Here is an 18,155-nt window from a genome sequence, read left to right as displayed (position 1 = left end):
GTTTTCAAAGTCATTCTATTAAGCTCAAAGATATTTCATATCCTGTGTAGCCCGTCGAACCAGTAGTGTGGCTGCCTCACTTGCCCTATGACATCCTGGACTGTCCTGTGAGAGGAAAAGGGGGGGGGGGGTGCCACAAACCCATGCTTAAACACGCTGTGAATTAACCCTGAACTGACTTATCCAAAACAGGATGCCATTGTATGAGAGTTCCGGATGATAACGTGATGAACGCTAAAAAGACTGATAAGTAACATTTATGAAGTGATGGAACCCAAAGCTTGCCTCTGGGTAGGTGTTGCGTAAAAGGCCTCACAGTGACTGCCACAAAGTTAACACAGGGCTTCTATCGACATATACGTTCTGAACTTTCTATGAACCAGTGATTAGGACAGCAGGGTCCTGCCCGAGCGACCCCGTGGTCTCTCTTTCTTTGGACCCCTGAGGCCCAGGCCAGACTGATCAGGGAGAGGAATGAGGGAAGTCTGTATGAACATTCTTCCATTTCTGCTATAAGTTTAAATGTGGTTAAAGAAACTGTCCAAAGTGCCCACAGATCAATTAATGATAATTAATGTGTTCTTTTGTCTAATGGTGTAACCCACATGTTCATGAATATCCAAGGATGACCAACTAACCAATAACAACTTTTGAGGATGCTGCTTCAAATCCTGTGATAACACTGCAATTCACCAATGAGTGAGAAGACTCAGGAAGTCCATATAATTAATAATCTGTGTCTAATAAATTAGAAACTAATCAACAGTATATTCAATCCATGTCTGTTTAATCTGTGTAATGTGATAATTAGAGTAATGGAAGTTAATGCACTTGAGAATGTTAAAGATTAGGTCATTGTGTGTCATGCCATTTAGGAAGTTATTTGGTAAAGACTTAATGAATATATGTATTGGAAATGAAATATCTTGATTCTGTATACCATGCAATGTTAGGAATGAAAATGGATTTGGAACATAGTGAATATGAAACAGAAATCTAATTTAGTACATCTAAACTTTTTAGTGATGACACAGGCGTTCCTCTGTCAGATGAGAACACGCCCCTAAGATGCAGAGGATAAAACCTCTGTCTTCCCTTCTGTCATTGCTTAGCTCCTTCTTTTTTCACTTTGCCGTTTTTTTATTTCATTTTTATTTTTCCCTTTTAAGTTTTACTTTGTTACTTATAGTCTTTGTGCCTGCTACCTTCAAGTTAAACTTTTGTAGACCGTTCTTCTGAAGTTATAGCTGATCACTATGACTGAAAGTATAACAGAGTTTTCTTAAAGTCCTCTTAAATACCGCCTGAAACGCCAGCCAGAACCAAGTACTTTTGATAGCAACTCTTGTTTTGATAACTCTGAACTGTTGCGTGTGACCAGCGACAACTTTTTTTTAGTGAGATTTAAATGAGTTTTGAAGCTGAGGCCAACATCAGAGCCAGATCCAGCACCCTGCCTATTAAGAGCTGAATGCCGCTGGCTGTCCTGTAGTCTGAATGGACCGACAAACGCCACTGCCAAGAACCAGCACATCCTGCTCCACCAGAACCTTCAAGTTCCTGAACCACGGTGCCAAGTGAACTCAGCCGACATCGCCAAGGCCCTCCAGCCTCCTGGCTCAGCCTCCAGAGAGAGCTCCTCTCTCTCCTCCTCCTCCTGGAAACCTGCCAGGGACGCTGACAGCTGACCCTGCCTGTGTGACTGCGGACCACCGCTGGATGCATCGCGGCTGAACCAAGGGCCCATGTGAAGTATAACAGCTGGTGTTAGTTCACAAGTTGGTGTCAGTGTAATGCTGAGATCTATCTAAATCTGCAGAAAGAGTAGTCATTGAATCCTCTGTGGTTCTAACTACAACGTTCTTAAAGCCAGATGGGTTTCCCTCGTCCTCCGGTAAAATCCGTATTCAGTTTCAATTCACTATCATCAATCCAAAGGTTTATCAGCAATGTTAGTGTTATGTCTTGATTGTTGTCTGTCTAGTGTCATTTCAGTCTTATGCGCCTTTATAGTCATTAGTGTTCTATGTTGATATTTAGCATTTATTAATAAAAGGTGTATTAACTGCCACTTCGCTGCCTGGATATTTCTTCATAACAAGGTCTAAGAGGATCAATGCCACTGAGAACTTACACATTTAGTACTGAAACTGTTTAATGTTTAATGTTTAATGCTTAATTCTTAAGGTTAAAGACCTGAAGCCATCTGTGCTAATAAAATAATAAGTTGAATTTCCCGTCCAATGACGGGTGGTGCCCCTATTGATACGAGAGCTTTTAATTAATTAATTAAATGGTAGTCAACCTGCTATATATATTGGTGCCACCAGTGAGAGGCCTAATATCTCCTACATCTTTTGGTGCCCGCGTTGTGAAGCACCTATAGTTGCTACATTATTTTGGTGCCCCACAGTGCGAGGTATATATATTCCTACATTATTTTGGTGCCCCATAGTGTGAGGCAGGCCTATATCTCATACACCTGTTAGTGTTCTGATGCTGGTACAAGCCTTGTGTCAAGTATATTAGATATAGTAATAAAGTCAATGATCATTAAAAGTTAACAAAACGTTTCTTTATTTTTTTAAATTGTGCAATGTGCATCCAATTCAGTACAGTAGGTTGAATATAAAAGAGACATTGAACCCCCTTCCATCCTCCAGTGTGCAGAGAGGACAGGGCAAGGCCGCTGCACCATGCTTGGGTTAAGGTTCTGAATGGTGGGCAGGCCAGGTTAGCACCAGACAAGATCCCTAGTGCCACCCTGGCAAGTACACCCACACCTCAAGTCTGCTTGGCCCTTGGAGCAAGGGATGAGTGGGAACAAAGGGCATGTGGTTGGTCCATGACAGACTCCAGCCGGGCCAATCCGTGGACCTCACTAAGCCATCCAATTGGTAGTAACGAAGGACGGAGTGTACAAAGGGTATATTTAATATAAAATCTCACAAGTTCAGAGGTGTATGTTTTTTAATTTATGGTGCTTTGTGTTTATAACTAATATGCTTTCACTGTGTTCCACCTGGGAATACATGGCTGTTGCATATGTTTTAACAAATTGGGCAGAAAAAAACAGAAAACTGTTGGCCCACATATTTTCTTAATGTGTTTCAATATATTTTAAATGTTCCTGTTATTTCTGTGGAGATTCTCAGTCATCCAGGTCAAAATTATTCCTTAGGAGTTGAGAAGATGTTTGCCTCCCATCCAAGCTGCTGTTTCATGGTGAAACAAGGATGTCTGATACCTCACCATGGCCATCCCATTAGAAATTTGTACAGACCAGTAAGGTCTTTTGTATACGCTGACCAAGTTTGAAGTGGATCTGATTAACTGTTAAACCCTGTTTTTAGCCTTACTTTTCAAACTAAACTCAAAATGGCCGGCTAAGACATCAAACTAAGTTTGATGCCTGTAAGTGAAATGTATTATAAGGGGTACTTTGTTGAAATGTTGTCTTTTCCAGTTGCGAAAAAGTGGCACTATGACTGTAATTCAATATTGAGTTGTCGATGTCTCTGGGCCAGGATCCTGTCAAACATACGAAGTTTGGGGCACAATTGACCATGTGCAGTAGAGTTTCAAACCACTTCCTGTTTTGTCAAGAAATATGGAAATCTGAAGCCTCGTCATCCCCACACCATTAGAGTTTTGCGCGGACCATCTTTTATATAAGATGACCACATTTGAAACAAATCTGATAGAACCTCAAGGAGGAAAAAAATGGGCCTATAATACAATTCAGGGGTGGCTGTGGCTCACTAGTAGAGTGGGTCGTCCCTCAATCAGAAGGTCAGGGATTTGATCCCCAGCTCCTATGAGTCAGCATGTCGAAGTGTCCTTGGGCAAGACACTGAACCCAAACTTGCTCCTGAAGCAGCTTCAGTGTGTGAATGAGTGTGAAAGAATAGTCTCCTCCAAGTTAGATTTCCTCCTGTAAGAATGATGTGTGAATGGGTGAATGAGGATGTAATGTAAAAGCGCTTTGAGTAGTTGAAATGACCAGAAAGGTGCTGTACAAATACAGGCCATTTACCATCAAAAATGCGAGAGCACAGTAGAATAATAATTTTTGCTGCAAGCTTTAGTTATGTTATGTTGATGCTGGAGGTCTGTCGACATGCGACCGCTGGACAACGCCTGAATATAATGATAAAGGAATGAGATGAATATCACTTCCTTAATAAAACTCACTTAATATATGTCATGTTGTGCATCATGTGTAGATCACAGCATGTAATCTCCACATGACCAGCTGATCTTTGTTTTGTGAGGCTGACTTCCTGTTGTCAGTATGTGTAACTGTTGTCCATTGAATATCACTCAATATGGGCATATACAGTGGGGCAAAAAAGTATTTAGTCAGCCACCAATTGTGTAAGTTCTCCCACTTAAAAAGATGAGAGAGGCCTGTAATTTTCATCATAGGTACACTTCAACTATGAGAGACAGAATGGAGGGAAAGAATCCAGGAAATCACATTGTAGGATTTTTAATGAATTAATTGGTAAATTCCTCGGTAAAATAAGTATTTGGTCACCTACAAAAAAGCAAGATTTCTGGCTCTCACAGACCTGTAACTTCTTCTTTAAGAGGCTCCTCTGTCCTCCACTCGTTACCTGTATTAATGGCACCTGTTTGAACTCGTTATCAGTATAAAAGACACCTGTCCACAACCTCAAACAGTCACACTCCAAACTCCACTATGGCCAAGACTAAAGAGCTGTCAAAGGACACCAGAAACAAAATTGTAGACCTGCACCAGGCTGGGAAGACTGAATCTGCAATAGGTACGCAGCTTGGTGTGAAGAAATCAACTGTGGGAGCAATTATTAGAAAATGGAAGACATACAAGACCACTGATAATCTCCCTCGATCTGGGGCTCCACGCAAGATCTCACCCCATGGGGTCAAAATGATCACAAGAACGGTGAGCAAAAATCCCAGAACCACACGGGGGGACCTAGTGAATGACCTGCTGAGAGCTGGGACCAAAGTAACAAAGGCTACCATCAGTAACACACTACGCCGCCAGGGACTCAAATCCTGCTTAAGCCAGTACATGTCCAGGCCCGTCTGAAGTTTGCTAGAGAGCATTTGGATGATCCAGAAGAGGATTGGGAGAATGTCATATGGTCTGATGAAACCAAAATAGAACTTTTTGGTAAAAACTCAACTTGTCATGTTTGGAGGAGAAAGAATGCTGAGTTGCATCCAAAGAACACCATACCTACTGTGAAGCATGGGGGTGGAAACATCATGCTTTGGGGCTGTTTTTCTGCAAAGGGACCAGGACGACTGATCCGTGTAAAGGAAAGAATGAATGGGGCCATGAGATTTTGAGTGAAAACCTCCTTCCATCAGCAAGGGCACTGAAGATGAAACATGGCTGGGTCTTTCAACATGACAATGATCCCAAACACACCGCCTGGGCAACGAAGGAGTGGCTTCGTAAGAAGCATTTCAAGGTCCTGGAGTGGCCTAGCCAGTCTCCAGATCTCAACCCCATAGAAAATCTTTGGAGGGAGTTGAAAGTCCGTGTTGCCCAGCGACAGCCCCAAAACATCACTGCTCTAGAGGAGATCTGCATGGAGGAATGGGCCAAAATACCAGCAACAGTGTGTGAAAACCTTGTGAAGACAAACAGAAAACGTTTGACCTCTGTCATTGCCAACAAAGGGTATATAACAAAGTATTGAGATTAACTTTTGTTATTGACCAAATACTTATTTTCCACTATAATTTGCAAATAAATTCTTTAAATGTGATTTTTCTGGATTTTTTTTTTTTTTTCTCATTTTGTCTCTCATAGTTGAAGTGTATCTATGATGAAAATTATAGGCCTCATCTTTTTAAGTGGGAGAACTTGCACAATTGGTGGCTGACTAAATACTTTTTTGCCCCACTGTAGGTGGTTCTTCAAGCTTGGACTCTTATCCAGAATGTGAAATTTGGAGCCGAATGAGTGAGTCATTGGTTCTATATAGAGTAATAATCCACACAAAACACATGTAAATCATACAAGAAATGTCTACAGTGATCATACTTCTCACGCTCACAAAATTTAGGTATGCAGACACAGTGCAATGTTGTTGGCATCAGCAGAGAAATTACATAAAATGTTTAAACATGCATCAGTGAGGCTCCTACAACCTCTTCAAAAGAGGTCCATTAGCAAGGTAGCACTGTGGTTGATGAAATAGTGCAGAATGATTTCACTCTTCCATGTTGTAGGAAGCAATTGGACCACTCTGGTCCACAGAAACTCAACTTTGCAATTTCATATCGTGATGGATTTCAAGGTTAAATTCAAACATTTAAAATGGATCTAGTTGATCTGGATCTGTTTGAATTCATTTTCAGAATTCACTGAATTCAAAGAAACTGGAGGTGCCAAAGAGTACAAAGAAACTTTTTTTCTTAGGTCTAAACATGATATATATGCCCACCGCATTTTATACATCTAGGTGAAATGCACCGTGAGAGCTACTTCATTGAAAATTTTCTAGAGAGTGCTGTCGAGCTTGCTTACCATAATTAAGACCCATAACCACTTCAGATTACACATTTTAGCCCCTCTGATGTGTGCCAAATTTGGTTAGTTTTCAATCATGTCTAACTGTTTCATGGCAAACATTGCATTGCCATGTCTATTATATAATTTTTCACCACATCTGACCACCACATAATTCTTAGAACAATTACAATGTCTTAGGTTCTGTCAGTGCTCAGGCCCTAAATATCTCTACAAAAACAATAGGTTTCTGGCACATTCAGTATTTTCTTTTTCTCTGAATCTCAATGTTTTCACTTTAGCATGATACGTCCAGCTCTATTTAGTGGGTACTGACATATGGGTTCAACAATAAAATGAAAAAAAATAATGGAAACGCACTCCCATTAAGATAAGCACTGCAGGCCAAGAAACCTAGATATACCAATGGCATATTGATTACATGCCCTGTATTAATAATAGGGTTAGCTGCTGCCCTCTCAGCTTGGACATTGCATCAAGTCATGCCCAAACAAAAATGAGCAGCAATGAAAACTAACCCCAAGTCTTAACCAAATGAAAAATGCATTAAATCTGTGTAAATCTGTGCTCTAACATCTGTTATATTCTTTAAAAACCCTATACAGTGTTTGTGGTTATTACATTATCATGTCTGTTACATACTTTGTCATTCATATTAAATAGTAAAACAATAACTATCATTTGGTGAAAAACATGTTCTCCCCTAATACAAATGTAAGCCCTCAGGGTAGTTCTTTGTACGTTATTATGTATGTTGTTTCAGATTTTGGGGGGCTGTATAATTTGTGTAATATTTGCACCTGTCGAATTATGAAATAACACCTTGCTCTGCCACATGGAATCTGTCATTAGGCAATATCATCTGTCCCCACCCCAAGAAAGCAGACAATGAAAAGAGCAATAACAGGAATTTAGAAAGAAGGGCTTTTCAATTACAAAAAAGAGCAGGTGATAGCTTTAGCATGTTACAGTCGTATGAAAATGTTTAGGCACCCCTTTGAGGCTGCATAATAATTTACTCTGTCTGCACAGAAAACGATCACAGTGGCATGCCATTCATTTTCTAATAAAAGCTAAGTAATGGGGTATTTTTTGTTGTTAAGGCCAGAAGTGGCAGGCCAAGAAAAATATCAGAGGCAAAGGCGAAGGATGGTGAGAACGGTCAAAGACAACCCACAGACCACCTCCAAAGACCTACAACATCATCTTGCTGCAGATGGTGTCACTGTGCATCGTTCAACAATTCAGCACACTTTGCACAAGGAGAAGCTGTATGGGAGAGTGATGTGGAAGTCTTTTCTGTACACACGCCACAAACAGAGTAGCTTGAGATATGCAAAAGCACATTTGGACAAGCCAGCTTCATTTTGGAATAAGGTGCTGTTGGGCTTCACTATACGGTGAACAGCACATAGTGAAACCGCATGTTTCTTTGTCTGTAAAACTATTGGGCTCCTTTCCCCAATGCCCCCAGTTTCACAGATAGGTGTGAAATCACCCCGCACCCAGCTCCACAGTCGCCATTGGCCGGAGGGGACACATGATTTTACGACCTCAGCCCAAGAAAACCAGTTCACCCCCACTGAACTCTCTTTTTCTGATGTCTCTCCTGAAGTGGAGAGACCACTCTCTTTTCCTGCTCCCTCTTCCCTGGACGTCTCTCCGGAAGAGGAGAGACCAGCTCTCCTGATCTCTCCTGAAGAGGAGAGAAGCTCAATCCAGCTAAGCTCTGCCTCAGTGTGGTCTGTCCAGAGCAGCCACCTCCTTCATGGTAGCGACACAAAGTCCTGCCTGAAGTAAGCAGATCAGCGCCAGCAGGCACGACCCAGAGTCTGCCAGCTGATAACCAGAACCAACAACAGGAGCACACCAGCAAGTTAGCACAGAGCTGCTAACTAACAGGAACAAAGGAGCGACCGGATTCCTCCAGCCTGCAACCACACAGCAACGGACAAGAACCACACCTTTCCTCCAGCAACAGGCTGAGAAAGCAGCACCCTCAAGGACACTTCGTCTCCCCTTTTAAGGACTGGTAACAAACTCTAACTGGGCATAATTAGCATAGCATTACTACATACATGGTTTACCCCTGTTAATGTATTGACTTGCTTTAATGTTCATTGAGTTTGATTATTGTGATGTGTTGTAGTTACTGTGCAGCCATTAAGTTTAGTTGATGTTAGTTTGGTCACACAGACACAGGGTCTACAAACTAACCATCCTGTCTTAACCTGCACCTTTATCTCTCACACACACACAGTCTGCAACAGGCCACTGAGGGACAAAGCTAATCTAACAGCACTTAGCTTCCTTTGTCTCCTTTGCCCCACACCCCAGGGGGTCTGGCCATCACCATTTGGTCCCTCTCCCCCACCTTTGTGGAACCATTTCACATTCCTCAGCCTTATCACACACACACACACACACCCTTCATATTATTTGTTAGTTTAGTCATAGAGATTTAGTTAGATTGTTTGATTGATTTTGTTTCTGTAACAGCAGATGTCTTTAATACCTACTCTGCTTCAACTGTACTTACAACCAAAGTACAAGTCCTTCACCTTAATGAGTAACAAATGATGTCCCTGCGTTTTGCTCTGTTTTAATAAATGTTTTAATACCTGCTGTCTCCTTTAATGTTGTACAAGGGTGAACACTGCCAACCTCTACACTGTCAAGAACTTCAAACTCCTTCAGCTAGCTATCAATGTGGTAATTTTGATAGTAATTATTAAATTAATTATAAAACATAATTCCAAATTGATAGTTTAGTATTTTTATGAGACTAAATCAATTAAAACGGCTGTCTTTTCCTCGTTTTTCGAGGTGGTGCCCCAATTGAGGTGGACTTTATTCAAAGTTAATTTATTTTAATAATTATTAATTATCTTTGATAATTATTAATTATTTCTGATAGCCAAATTGAACATTACCACTTGTTAAAGCACAACAGTACTGTGGACTGATGAAACAAAGATTGAGTTATTTGGTCATAACAAGGGGCGTTATGCATGGCGGCAAAAGAAGACAGCATTCCAAGAAAAACACTTGCTACCCACAGTAAAATTTGGTGGAGGTTCCATCATGCTGTGGGGTTGTATGGCCAGTGCTGGTACTGGGAATCTTGTTAAAGTTGAGGGTCGCATGGATTCCACTCAATATCAGCAGATTCTTGAGAATAATGCTCAAGAATCAGTCACAAAGTTGAAGTTACGCCGGGGCTGGATATTTCAAAAAGACAACGACCCAAAACACTGCTCAAAATCTACTCAGGAATTCATGCAGAGGAACAAGTACAATGTTCTGGAATGGCCATCCCAGTCCCCAGACCTGAATATTATTGAAAATCTGTGGGATGATTTGAAGCGGGCTGTCCATGCTCGGCAACCATCAAACCGAACTGAACTGGAGATGTTTTGTAAGGAGGAATGGTCGAAAATACCTTCATCCAGAATCCAAACACTGATTAGGGGCTATAGGAACTGTCTAGAGGCTGTTATTTTGGCAAAAGGAGGCTCTACCAAATATTGATGTGATTTTTCTGTTAGGGTGCCCAAATTTATGCACCCGTCTAATTTTGTTTTGATGCATATTGCACATTTTCTGTTAATCCAATAAAACTCATTTCACTACTGAAATATTACTGTGTCCATCAGTTATTTGATAAATCAAAATGAAATTGCTGATCCAAACACCTCATGATCTAGAAATGAAAATAATGGAAATTGTCAGGGGTGCCCAAACTTTTTCATACGGCTGTAACTCTAAATATGAGTTGTTACTCAAGCTGAGGACACACTACAAGATTTTTTGCCAGATTTTACCCATGATTCCCAGTTGGGCAAAGTCTGCACCAGTCTGCACTAGTTCCTGTTACTGTTTACACAACTTATAACTTCAAAATCCAGTAACTATGTTTTTTCACAGTATGTCGGGGATGGTAAATTAGCTTCTAGGGATAAGAAACCACATCACCACAATGCGAGTGGCTTGGATGCTCCCCTCGTCACATCATGAGGAGAATTAAATTGAGGGTAAATAACGATGGGATACAGAGTAAGGAGGAAATGCAAACTGCAGGAGCTAACTGCATTAAAACATTATTTGTGAATGACTTACAGAGCCAGCATGCCAGGCTATTGTGATAATTGCTGAAACTTCCTAACTGGCGTGAACTGCTTCCAGTGCTGTAAGTGCTGCACAGAGGCAGCACTATTGTCTATCTATTGTGGCATGTTGTGAAAGAAATAACTCTTGGATGTGTTTGAATTGCTTGACTGAACATATTTTAGTTGTTCCCATGAAATAGGAAAGCCATGCTAGATGCAGCATAATTAACAAACAAGCACCGCAAACATCTCTCAGTCTACTCTGAAAATGACTCCTGGAAGAATACAGCGTAATGAAGTGATCCACAGAAAATTCACTCACACAGTGTGCTTTTCAAATGAACCCAGTGAGGGGGTTGTGTCTCACTTATTTTGGTAACTCATTCCTGATGCTATAGATGCCATATTTTAGAGCAGTTTTTATTTGCTGATAAATTCTAAACTATGTAAGATCAAACTTGACAAAAATGATTATAACGAATGTCCCCCTCATTACTAGTGTTTTATGCATAACTGGACTACACTATGGGTTCAAGAAAAAAGGAGTACACTTGAAGGGTTAAATGTTTTATTGTATATTTGTAGATGACTGCAGTTGCCTCTTAGCTGGGATTGATTGAAGGTCAAGTCCTGTAAAGTTAAACAGATACACTAGTTTGGTTGTGTCAGTGTTAATGTGCTCATTGTGGTTTAACTTTTACTAAATGATGGATTGAAGTAGTAGTGTCAATGGATTGTGCAATAATATCACGTACAATGTTTGTGCATGTCTCCTCTCCAGGGTGTTCGGACTAAAAGGGTCCCCAGGTTATGAGAGCATAATTTAAAGGTTTGGGGGAGATGGTAATTTAATCTGCTGTTCAGGTTTCTAATGATTCAATTCTAATGCAGAACATAAATGAAGATCATGTAGACAATGTGACACTAGTGTCAGATTAAAGCATTTCAATATGTGTGTTGAATTTGTAGTGATGTCAGGAGAGGGGCAGATATCCATATTGTGGAATAGGCCACATTCCACAATGGGCCATAGGTCATTCTCAGTGGCAGGCTAAAGAAGGCTGCTGAAGCTTTGCTGCTGTCAGGACCACATGTGACCTGTGGTCTGCAGTTTATTTAGTGTGTCTGTTGTTGCTGCTATGTCTTTCTGTGAAATAAACATCTGGATTTGTTTACACCAAGCCTCTGCCTTAAGCTTCCTGCTTTTAAAGTCAAGCCACTACACTGCCATCTTAACAAAGATATTTGGATCATTAGAAACCTGTTAAAGATGCACTTTTATATCATTAAGGAATATAAGATTTGCAAAGGATGGTAATCTCCATCTGTGTACTAGCTAACAAAATGTTTTCATATGGAAAGATCAAGGAAGGGAATATTTGCCACGTGTTCTAATCAGAATCCATTTTACACCCACATTTTCACATTTGTTGATTTTAATCTTAGCCTGTATATTTAACAACACGTTGAACAGAAAAAGTAAAATAACTACTTACTACTAATGTTTCAGTACATTTGATGCCTGCTTCTGTTGATACCATACATTGATGAGAGGCCCATACTTGGGGGGGGAAAGAAACAGGCACCCTCTCACAATAAATTAATCATGAGCTAAATATTAGAGACGACTCTTGATAGTGGACAATATGGAATCTATTTTCCAAATCACCACTCTGCCAGAGAAGAGGTTCTTCGAAGACTTTTTACATTACCATCTCTGTGTTTGATTATCTTTTCCCGTCTTTTCCATCACTGTACCTTTTTGTCCCAGACAGGCTCAAAGTGCCCTTTCACTCTGACCCTCAATTACCCAGCACAATCATCTCAGACAGGTTTGAGGTACAGTAATAAACCTTTTCCTGATGCTGCCAAGGCAGTCTCTCTTTTAAAGCACCTCTGAGAGCTCTGAAATGACTGAACCGAATATGATTACCAATGACTGAAGGGTTGATCAGGTGATGTGACCACCCTTGACTCAACGCTGCTCAGGTGCTAGTGTTGGCTGGGCAATTGTGCTTGAAAAAATGTTGATTGCTATCATTTGTACACCAATCATTCATACACAGAATTATAGATATTATTCAATTCAATTCAATTCAATTCAATTCAATTCAATTCAATTTTATTTGTATAGCCCAATATCACAACAGAGTGTCTCATAGTGCTTTACAAAGTTCACTGATATTATTGTCATCAACATAGTTTTAGTGGCAGCAACTAGACATAATTTACAGTAAAGTTGTAAGTTAAGTTGTCAGCAGCAGTATTTAGAGAAAATTTAAATAACAAAGATATATTCAGATCCCCACTACTTATATCCATGTGTACTATACATACCTGCTGAACTATGCTGCAAATGGAGCATTTGCAGTCAAGGATTTTCCAAAACTGCATCATAAACCTTGCATAGTGGTAGTGCCATAAAGTCCATGAGGGATGCACAGTTTGACTCCAGAGGTTCTGCATATCGCAAATTCATAGGAAACAAAGAAAAAGAAATGTCTTTGCAATATATTAATTATTATATCAGTCAGTTTATGCATGTAACTTTGTGTGTTTTCCACCCATACACAATTGCTTTTCTGATTAGACTCAGAAAACAAAGAACTCAAAGAAAACAAAATTGAGATCTCAGAGGTTCAGTTGGAAGGTTGGCGTTTTGATTCTCAACTCATCCAGTCTGCATGTCAAAGAGTCCTTGGGAAAGACACTTAACCCATACTCACTCAGAGTGTGAATGTGTGTGAAAGAATATTCTCTTCCTAGTTAGATTCCCCCTGTGTGAATGTAGTGCAGTGTAGTGAATAGTGCTTCGCATGCAGAGTAACAAACGCATTGCCCAGTGACAACAGCTGTGTATATATTGAGGAAGTGGATCAGATGACTGATTGTGGAACATTTTCTTTTCTTAATGCTCCGTCATTTTGTTTTGCTGCCATGTCCCAACATTACCAGCGCAAACACTCTGTGCTGTGGCGTAGACGGTTTGTAATGAAGTAGTTTCAGCAACCTGCCAGTTTTATTCATCAACTTGCCAATTTTGACTTTCATTTGACGAGTAGCGGATGCTAATTTTGGACCCTGTGCACAGGCTATTTCCCTGACAACTATTCAGAATGACCACTATGAAATGCCTAAATGTAGCTATGCTAGAACTGAATTTTGTCCTGAATTACACAAGTTGCTAAAAATTCATCTTGCTATTGAAATGTCCCAAATGATGATTCATCACAAGATGCCACTGTTCAGGCTACCTCAGCATGTCTGTGACTTAGCTGGTATGATAACATTACGATCTAGTAAGTATATTTGCCAGTTCTAGAGCACATGTTTGTTAACTTTTCTTTTCTTCACACATTCATCTCACTGAAAAATCAGAGACTAGTGTTCATGGTTGCTACATAGAGCATGTTCTGCATTATCACCAAGAAAGCAGCAGAACCCTTCAAGTTGAGACACTTATCAAACTAAATTAGTCTCAGCTGGCCGGGGTCAGGCTAACCAGAGGTGAAAGCTGGCACATTAACACTGAAAATAAGTAGCAACATTCGTGCATTTGTGCGACCAGGAACCAGAAACTGTTATGATTACTTTCATTTGACATGCCACAGTATAGTGTTTGTGTTGTAATTGTTTCCCTGTAAATACAAATCTATATGAGAAGATAAGTCACACACTCAAGTTGTGTAATCAAGTAAACAAACTAGTCAGCTTTCGTCTTACATTAACAGCTCTGTGAGTAAAAAGTCTGCAAATCACACAGCAAACATGTTGAGTAATTCAAGGATTAGAGGATTCATACAGCCCAATTCCCTCGGGGCAGTCTGCCAATAGAGAAACACAGTCCAGGTACTCCTGAGGTGTACAATGCCAAAACTGGCAGATCTGCAGAGAAGCTCATTGACAGCATGCACATTGACTGCATGCAAACATATACAGGCAGATTCTAATGCAGATTGTGTGCCTTAACAGCATGAAACATCTCTGAAAAAAGGATTGAGGAGCTACATAAGCAGCAGGGGTGTAGCAGCATATAGTCATCCTTTACATTGTAATTCTATTAGATTTGTAGCTAGTAATGTAAGTTATTTTTTGAGAGCACATTTATGTTAGATTCAAATCATCAGCTTGAGATATTAGCACGAGATCATCAAGCTCATAACTCAGCTTTTGGTGAAAGTATGAGCAGTACAGTATCAGAATGTTATCAGTATTCAAGTATTTACAAAATGTCTCTTTCAAAGTTTGCATATAGACTTAAAATCCTTACTCATTCTCTTTCAGAGGTGAGACTGTGTGTTGTTTATACAACTATACTCATTTATAGTCAAGAGAGCCAGCATTGCAAATAATTAGAGGCACAAAATTATGTTGCAAACTCATGTGCACATGTCAAATGACCAGGCTTGATTGCTGAAATGTATCATTTACAAGCTGCATGAATGCCTAATGTTTTTATTTTACAATAGATTGTTGCTGAGAGTGGAATAGGCTGATTTATGGTGCTAAAGTGTCAAATATAGAAGGTATGTGCTTTCTATCCATCAAACCCTCAACACTATGGCTGCTGATTTTTTTAGGTAATGCTTTTGCAAGGTAAATTCCAATGGAGCGGGTGAAAATGAATCAGCAGGACGTTACATTCGCACTGGAATTAAAATCTAAATGAAATGTACAAGCATCAAAAGCACAAGTGTTTGAACCATAAAGTTATATGTCTGTTTAGGTTCATCTAATACATCCTGGTAGCTACAGAACAACATCGAGACAAAATGACTCAGCCACTGGACTGAGGATGTACCTCTTTCACCGTTCACCTGAGATGCTTCTTCATTTCTTCTTTGTTGCCTTCTCTCTCTCTCTCTCTCTCTCTCTCTCTTTCAGAACTAAACAAGATGTGACACAACCTTTGATGAGTTGTGACACATCTTCAATGCTACAACCTCATTCCAGTGGATATTTAATTTTGTCTTGATGAGGCATTAAGCAAATTCACAATGCCTGTCCACAGGAGGCAGAAAAAAAAATTAAATCATGAAGAAACAGTAGCAAAATGGCAAGCTGCAAAAGTAAGGACAGATGTCTTAGCAGCTGTGAATAAGTCTTAGCTTAGCTTTTGTTAAACCTGCCTGTGGGGATAAATCAGTGTAATGTAAAGCATTCGGAAATTTCATGTAATGTAGTATTGGGTGAGGTGTCACACAGCTTTATATTAAGCTTTTAAGCTTTTTCTTGTAAGAAAAAGCTTTTAAGCTTTTAAGCGTTTTCTTCCTAGAACACTTACAGTGTACACTTACACACTTACAAAGGTGTAAGTTTCTCTCACACCTTTGTGAACTTTTGTGAACGAATTAATTTTGTGAAAAGGAAGATCAATATGCAGTCATTTCACCAATTGCATTCAACATGACACGCATTGTGCGTATCCTTAAGGTCAAACAAATGTGCCTTCCTGATAAAACATTTTGCGAAGACATTTTTTACTTAATGTAGCATTTTTAATCCAGATTTGTCTGCATATATGATTACCAGATTGTAATCTTATTCTTCTCTGTCTTTGCTGGCACATTGGAGTATATCATTTCATCTTAGTTCAGTGTGTTAGCATGATATTGCAAAATACAGCTGAAAAAGAGGGGACTGTCATTTGTTTTGCAGGTATTTGGTTAACTGGACTACATTGAAATTTAGACCTTGTGATGACATTATATCGAAAGTGAAGAGATCACCAATGTTATTACAATTCATCCTCTGGGGACCATGACTGTTGGTACAAAATTCCATGGCAATCCATCCAAAAGTAGTTTTGGAAGTCCTGACCAAAAGACCAACATTACTATCCTTAGAGCTATGACATGGCTGAAAGTGCCTTAAAAGTTGATGCATCTGAAAATACGCATCAATATGCATGAAAAGATCGTAATGAAATCTCTTTCTATTCCACTTTTGGCCTAAAATTTGCTTCTCTACAATATTTCATTAGGTCTCTCTCCCTTCTTGCTCTCCCTTTTCCATTGCAGGTGGTGGGTCAGATTGATAAACTAACATCGGACTTTGACTTTGACCTGGAGCCAGATGACTGGACAGTGGCCACAGCCAGCAGCACATCCAGCAGTGAGCGCGGTTTAGGAGAGGCCTTCAGGCTGGACTTCCTCAATGCAGATGTGCTTTCTGATAGTTGGGAATTCTGCAGCTACCTGGAGGCTGCTGGCATTGCAGCCCAAAGACCTGGTGAACAACCAGGAGATCCACAACTGGGCCATGGGACCATCCCCGCCCAGATGCAGACCCCCACGCCACCCCTCTCCAGTGCCTCTGTCTACTCCCAGATGAACGGCGGGCTGCCTATCCCCAATGGGCCCCGCATTATTACTCCAGATTCATCCAGCGAGGAGGCCAGCAGCTCCACACACAGCCACAAGAATTCCCGTACCTCTGGCACAAGAGAAAGAGTTCGCTTCAGTGACAAAATTCTGTACCACGCATTGTGCTGTGATGATGACGAGGAGAAGGAGGAGCAAGAGGAATTACAGGAGGACAAGAGTGGCTGTGCGACACCAGATAGCGATAGTGAAGCCAGTCTCCTGTCAAGCTCAATCGCCCCCAAATGTTCTTCCTCTGAGCACTCACTCCTCTATAACTGTCTGGATCCTTCCTATGTCTCTTCGCCTTTGAAAGAGATGATGGGAGCTCACACACTACCCAGTAAAGGTCTCTTAAACCCCAGCTGCCGCAAAAAACTGTTACGAAATAGCAGCACACAAACTGTCTCTGACAAGAGCACCCAAACTGTACTGCCCTATATTCCAACCAAACAGAAAACAAAGGACCACTGAGAAAGCCCTGAGCACTGAGAAAGTATATCATATAGCTCATTAAGAGGACTGTGCATTATTTAATATTAAATACATAGATAATAGATTAATACACAAATAAATTAATTACTAAATAAATAAATGATATATGGGAAACCACTCGACTGCTAAGTTATTCTGAGGCTCAGGGAAAACAAGATGAGATGAAGCAAAGCAGATCATTAAGTGCAAGATGAAAGTACTGGTGGACCACAAGGTTAGTGCCTGTTCAACATGTTAAAAGGTACACTGAATATATTCCCTAAATTCAATCATTTCAAACAATGACATGGATTATAGACCATTTCGAGTGTTCAGAATTGGAAGGGAAGTTGATGATGTCCTTTCTTCTCCTCATACTAAACAATACAAAATTGCAGAACTACACATTCTGTACTATGAATTTGTATAAACATTGTCGTTTTTCATGTTCCAGTTATTTGAAATGTTAAGGTAATGTGAGGTAATGTGTCTAGATGCACATGTCAAGCCTCTTTGTCCCTTTGATGTCAACAAACAACTTTGAGCAAAGAGCGGAAAAACAACAGTATATACCTTTATATTTACCTTTATAAATCATCTCAATATGATCTCGTCTTTGTCTGTTGCAGAAGCTTAAACATAAGTAGCAGATTATAAAGTAATTTGAGAATGTGC

The 18,155-nt window shown here is 40.1% G+C and overlaps 1 protein-coding gene across 1 annotated transcript in view; it reads left to right on the top strand.

Moving 5' to 3' along the window:
* insyn1 (inhibitory synaptic factor 1) overlaps positions 1-17,480 on the top strand; it is a 102,615-nt gene extending 85,135 nt beyond the window's left edge. The window contains exon 2 of the mRNA XM_070836003.1: positions 16,665-17,480. Coding sequence (XP_070692104.1) covers positions 16,665-17,480 — 816 coding nt within the window. The remainder of the gene's footprint in view (positions 1-16,664) is intronic.
* The last annotated feature ends 675 nt before the right edge of the window (positions 17,481-18,155 follow it).

Source organism: Pempheris klunzingeri, chromosome 1, assembly GCF_042242105.1.
Source record: "Pempheris klunzingeri isolate RE-2024b chromosome 1, fPemKlu1.hap1, whole genome shotgun sequence".
In the NCBI taxonomy this organism is placed as follows: Eukaryota; Metazoa; Chordata; class Actinopteri; order Acropomatiformes; family Pempheridae; genus Pempheris; species Pempheris klunzingeri.
The sequence above is the reverse complement of the archived record's forward strand: the minus strand, read 5'-3'. Positions and strand labels throughout refer to the sequence as shown.